The sequence below is a fragment of the Apaloderma vittatum genome, unplaced genomic scaffold (assembly GCF_000703405.1).
Source record: "Apaloderma vittatum isolate BGI_N311 unplaced genomic scaffold, ASM70340v1 scaffold19951, whole genome shotgun sequence".
In the NCBI taxonomy this organism is placed as follows: Eukaryota; Metazoa; Chordata; class Aves; order Trogoniformes; family Trogonidae; genus Apaloderma; species Apaloderma vittatum.
This window is the reverse complement of record NW_009700989.1, coordinates 1-6,323: the sequence shown is the minus strand read 5'-3', so window position 1 is coordinate 6,323 and position 6,323 is coordinate 1. Positions and strand designations below refer to the sequence as shown.

Here is a 6,323-nt window from a genome sequence, read left to right as displayed (position 1 = left end):
TCTATGAACTGGCACAAACTCTAATTATCCAAATGCTGGCGTACTGCTGTGGATGGACCTGCTATCCTTCAGCTTTGTCTTCCCGCCTTATCAGTGATTTGAGCACTACAAACCCATCAGAGGCCACGTAGGAGAGGTTCCCATTCATAGCGGGATTTCTTTGACTTTTTTTTTTTTTAATCCAAATGCAAGTTAATTTCCATTGACTGGGGTAAGGCAAAAGATTTGTACGTGAAGGCACGGCTTAAACGCTCACAAATGCCATCAGTCTTCAGTCTGTTTGACAGGATGGTAGGACTAGGCTTGAACCGGAAAAGCCGGCGGAAGGTATGCAGAAGGCACAAAGAGCAACTACTCAGAGATGCTACCTGCTTCATGAAGATTTCCGCTTTTCCTAGCCTCTGGATTACATGTGTCATCACAATGGCATTGGAGTGGATGAGAGAAATGGACAGGCACATTGGGACGACATAACGATACTTAAAAAAAAAGGAAAAAAAGACGTTCTAGTTACTTGTGGAGTTGACTGACCATTCTTGGTATTTCTTACTCTTTACAGGTAGAGAATATGGCTTTATTTTTATATAAAACTATTCTCTGAAATAATAGCAGCCATGAATGACATAGTTAAAGCTCCTTTTCCAATCCGTTTTTTTTGTCTTTTGTGAGGTAGGTAAGCCCTGACCAATTCATTTAAGCTATCTTTTCCACTCCCCCTCCTACACATGGGGACTCCATCAGTACCAGAATATAAATCCCTAAAGAAGTGAGAAATAACAAAACCCCCTAATGTGTGCTTAAACATCTTCTGGGCACCACTCATATTTTGTTTAATTTGTAACAGACTTCAAAAAGAGCAATTGCAATGCCCTGCTAAAGATGAGTGAGTGACATGGGTCTGCTATCCTATCAAATTTTCAGTTGGCAGGGTATTTTTAGCATGCAACGCCAACAAAAGCTATTTGCACTGCCCCACCTCAACGGATCCTCGCCACGAATTTTGTATGCGAAAACACATGTGCTGCCTCTAGCCCTCATTTTTTCAGTGCATTGTTCTGAAGGAAAAAAAAATAATAAAACAGTCATTAAAAAAATCTAGCTTTCCCAACTTATACTATTTAAACGCAGTCCGTAACATTGCAGAAGTCAATCAGGTGTTTCGGTTTCTTGGAAGGCTCACAGCTTTCTTGCGGTAGCACGCCACCGTCATAAGAAATACATTTCAACAATCTCTTCTTGAAACCTTTCCCGCACGTCTTAGAGCAGGGCGACCAGTCTCCCAGCTGCCACTGCGGGCAGGGCACGTCGGCACAGGGACGGACGTCACTGGGCTTCAGCTCCTGGGCGCAGTCATCGGCCGGTCGCCCACGGGGGTCCCGGCACTCCACCGCCCGCCGCTGCCAGCCAGAGCCACATGACTTGGAGCACTCTCCCCACTCCTCAATGACCCACTCAGAGGAGATGATCTCCCTGATGGCGTTGAAGGACTCTTTCTTTCTACCAGGCGTCTTCTCTGACCCAGGCTGCGTGGGCTTCTTCACGAAATAGGTGAACTTGATCTTGGGCTGTGGCAGGTCCCCAACCGTGAGGACCTGGATGGTCAGTGGTTCCTTCAGAGGGCTGAAACTGCGGATCCTCTCCAGGGCGGCGGAGGAGCCGCTGTACCTCAGCACACTGCCCTTGTAGGTGATGTCCTGCTCCAGCGTCGACAGGGTGTAGTCACCGTTGAGGACATAGGTGCCATCTGCAGCTTTGATGGCAAGGAAGCTGCCATCGTGCCTTGCGCCCCTGTGGTTTCGCTGCTTCACCTCGATGTTCGTCGCCCCGGCTGGAATGGTGACGATGTCATGGTAGCCGGGTCTGCTCAAAAGAAAAGAGAAAGACTTGAGTCCCCTGCTCTTCCCTGAGACAAGGAAGAAGCTGCCCAGCACAAGACTGAACTTCATTTGAAGCTGAAGCATTAAGCTCAGGAGCTGCCAACCTAATCGAATTAATGGATTAAGGGATTTACAAAGTCACATCCCACATTATTGCTACGGCAGAGGCATGCCCACATGTAAGGGGCCTTCTTTTCCTGGGATCTCACTGTAAGTTATCTTCAGTCAGTCAGGTAGCTCTGACAGATCAAATTTGGGTTCCAAGGATAAACTCGTGCAACACCTCACTGACTTGGAGTGTGCACCCAAAAAAACATTCACCAGAACAAAATAATAGCAGCAGTCACATACTCACTTTGCTCTAACAAGTGTGCCAGACACTTTCTTGCAAGTGGATCCATTGCCACCACAGATACCGCATTTGTCAAACTTCTTATTGGATCCTATCATACGGTCACAACCAGCCTTCACGCACTGACCCTGGACGCAGACGGATGTGGAGTCGGGGCTACATGGGGTACCGTCCACAACCTTTGCAGGAAACAAGCAGTAGAGCATTTGATTAGAAGATGCACGTTGCTTTGAAATTGCATAACACAGACACATATAAAATGCAAAAGATTGAAAGGTGGAAAACCTGCAGTACCTGTATTTTCAGGGCTTTTGAAAAAATAAACTAAAGCAGCCCACAGAGAGTTGACAGGTATGTAGCACTACTTCATCTCACTTGCAAAAATGACGCCGTGGTGATAGGAGAAAACAACCAATTTCCATTTTTATTAATGCCACCACAGCTTCATCCCCCTAAAAAAGCCTCAAACCACATAACTGTTTTATTGATTTTAAATAAAGAAAGAACATTGTTTTCTAATGCCTCTAGAAGGTAGTCATGTCCTCGAAGCACAGGACCAAAACTGCTTTTAATGGTGTGTAATGTGTCCTTTATTCTAGGAGTACTGCTCAACAAATAACATGTGTGTCATCGCCCTGGTAGTTATTGGCTCTCAGCGTTTTATGACAGTGAGTTCAAGTAGCTATGCAAGAAGAACATTATTCCTTTTGTTTATTCTAAGCTGTCAGCACATTAGTAACCGGTGTGAGAGAGCACCAAATTTTTGGCAAAGAACCCCTACAGTTCTCCAAACATATCACAACTTAATCAAGTTGGAGGGAGGAGAGGAAAGGAAACTAGGGTGGAGTGGGTATAAGAGGTGTACGTGTGAAATAACTGGAAGGACCGAGCCAGAATATTTAAAGCATGCCTGCACTGATCAAGCGGGACATGTAGGAAGAGGAGAAGGAAGAATCTAGCTTGAGTATGAGAAAGATGTAGTTTCATATTTCTACACTGCTTGACTCTTAACTTCACATGAAGAGTTAGAGAAGATAAAAAGCCTATTCACGATTAGATGGAAGAGCTATAGTCTTCAAATACCTTGGGCTGTAAAACAAAGAAGTATCCTGTTCCTTTTGCTCGGCAGACCAGCTTGCATCTGTCCTTTGGAGAGACACCAGCAAACTTGGGTGTCCACTCCACCGTGGGTCCACTTCCAAAGTGAGACTTGGAAAACTCATTGTGCTTTTCACACTGTTCTTCCCTAAAGGTTTTGCCTGAAGAGAGAGGAAAGACGGGAGAATATGAGATCATCTTCTGTACATGCTCCTCCTCCACAAGATACCCTTCCTCCACCTCAAAAGTGTGGGAAAAGTTACCGTTGTTGTCCGGACAGTCCTCGATGTTACATGATCTGTATTGCACCCGCTTCCCTTCACAGTATTTGCCCCCGTTCCTCGGGATGGGGTTGTCGCACTCCCTGAAGGAGTACTGCACTCCGCCGCCACAGGTCCGGGAGCACTCTCCCCATGCCCCCCAGGACCCCCAGCTTCCATGTACTGGTGTCTGGAACAACAGGCAAAAGAAGAACGAAAAAGTTAACACAGTAAAAGTGAAAACCAAACCAAACCACAAAAGCCGCAATCATGCTCAGTTTTAACTAAGTCATTCATAAAACAACAACAAAAAAGCTCTAAATTTATCAGCTATATGCCTCCATTCATTCAAGCTCTTTTAACTGATTACTCCCACTGAAGCATTATCTGACTCTGCAACCCAAGACACATTCCTACTTGCTTTTTAATACTTACATCATAATGCTTCTTCTCGGTTTTGTTCACACACTTGCCATTCATGCACCATTTCCCTTCCCCACAACTGGTGCCGTCTGCCCAAGGGAAGTGTTTGGTTTGGCACACGAGCAGTCCTCCAGAAGTGCCAGTACACCACAGTGTCGTACACGTACTGGCTGCGTCGGGGCAGTGCTTGGACTCATCTCCAAACGTAAACTGGCACTGTCTGTTGGCATCGTACAACGTGCCAGGCAAGTCAGAAGGAAGCTGGATTGGTTTGTGGGGCTTGTCCAACAAACACTCACCTGAATAGGCAGAAAAAACAAAATGAATCAAAACCAAAAACCCCAACGATGCTGTCAGTGAATTTGGTTTCAAAAGGGAACTGCTTTCTAACCTAAGTCTTTGAGCCACTTTGTGACACCATTTCTGTAAAACTAAGGGTCTTCTGAATTCATTGGCAGCATATAAAAGGAAAACTCTGCTGCAGCACAAAGCAATTCATTATGAAAAAAGAGAAAGTAAACAAAGAGAAAGAAACAATAAGAAAGAGAGAGAAGGAAAGAGAAAAGGAGTAAAGCAGTAAAGCATGAGAGCTTAAATGCCACATGAATGGAAAGCTTAATAACCTTACCATGACCGTTATCCAAAAATGTCGTAATCATGTAGGCACTACACGGAGACCACGGCTGGCTGCGATCCAGATTGGAAAGCATAGATGCCATCATGTGGAAATCCCGGCTTATTCCATTAATACCAGCACACTGCTTTGCATCGTCATGAGGCATGTTAAACACGTGGCCTTAAAAAAAAAAAAAAAAGAGTAAAGTTTGTGATTTTAGGAAGTCTGTCCTATGCATTGCCAATAATATTTTAAATACTACTCTAGAGCTTGTCATAGCCTGGTCTTTAAATAATAACCTGAATCTGAACACTGCCAAATTGTAAGCAGTTGGCACTCTATCTCTGTTCCCCTCACAGGCTTCTCCCGTGCTTTTTTTCTGCAATCAGCCAACCACGCAGCTCTTGCACGCAATGCCATACAGGCGGGATTTGCTTTCCACAGTTCAACCCTACTATAAAGCCAGGTTTTGCCTCCTCCTGACGGGTCAGGGGAGCGCAGGGTGCTCCACGCCCCACAGGGTGAGCCCTCGGTGCTGGGTGGGCAGCTCTTTGCTTTGGGGCACAGAGCTGGCTTCAATTGTTCATGTGAAATTGCCTTTCGCAGTTTCAAGTACCTAGTTCGTGGGCTGTTGTAAAGGCAGCCTGTAAACCGTCATCTTCTATGATAGAGCAACTGCGGTTTAGATCACAAACTGTTCCCACATCAGCCATCCCAAGGGTATCACATGTCTTGGCACCGCAGAGGTCCTGTAAAAAAAAAAAAAGGCAGTTTCATTATTAATCAGATCAGAGACTTAACCTTGGCTAGAAACATCCAGCCCTGGCAGTTTGCCTTTACTTATGGAAAGAGCATAAATATCCAGCACTTCAATGGGTATGATGGCAAAAATCTGTCTTTGGAACATATGCGAGGGTTACACGTAGAAATAAAATGCATAATTTCCATACTAGATCCGCTAAAAATATACGAGGCAGAAATAGGCTGTGCATACTGGGAGCTTCACCTGAGATGGTGCAAACAGTAAAATGAATGACTACATAAAAAGCTGCATTTTTAACCTACTTTGCCGAAGCTGTGATGACACGAGACAGCCTCTAAACACTTTTTCAGAGGTCTCCTGGCAGAGGGGGCCTCAGAGAGTAGGGAGCAAGGGGCGTGGGGATGGATTTGACCTCCGTGTCCCTCACCTGCCTGGTGAAGAGGATCGCCGTGTCGTAGTGCTCAGCGTGCCGGTCGCTGGGCGGGTTGTGCTGCTTCTGCCAGCTGCAGAAGTTTCTCAAAGTCAGGGCCGCGTTGGAAGAGATATCGGGTCCCTTCCGCTCCTCATAAATGACCATGATTTTCACTACCACAAGGCTGACGGAGTTGCGGATGCTGGGGTGCTTGTACAGCTTGGCTGCCACGGAGAGCAGCGTCAGGAGATAGTGCTTCAGCCCGCTGCCGTGGAACTCGGCCATGGACTGGTCGGCTACCAGCATGGTCTCCACGTAGCGGGGGCTGGACACGAACCTCTTCTTCCTTCTGCTTCTCGTTTCTGCATTAAAAACAGGGAGAAGGGAGGGGAAGTGCAGGTGAGCACAACAACAGAAATGCCGCTGCAGGAGGCCACCGTAAGGAATCCCAAACCCCACCGATGCTAAGATCTGCACCGAAGCGATGGACCCACGGCCTCGCCCCCGTCTCCCGCCCCCAAA

General features: G+C 46.4%; 1 protein-coding gene across 1 annotated transcript; it reads right to left on the bottom strand.

Annotated features, from left to right (window-relative positions):
- Positions 1-1,118: 1,118 nt before the first annotated feature.
- On the bottom strand, positions 1,119-6,156 carry ADAMTS1 (ADAM metallopeptidase with thrombospondin type 1 motif, 1; the record flags this gene model as incomplete). Its single annotated transcript, XM_009878983.1, has 8 exons — positions 1,119-1,860; positions 2,233-2,408; positions 3,313-3,488; positions 3,591-3,777; positions 4,023-4,309; positions 4,639-4,806; positions 5,243-5,375; positions 5,817-6,156. Coding segments are annotated over 8 exons (2,209 nt in total), but the record flags the coding sequence as incomplete, so codon positions are not given.
- Between the last annotated feature and the right edge of the window lie 167 nt (positions 6,157-6,323).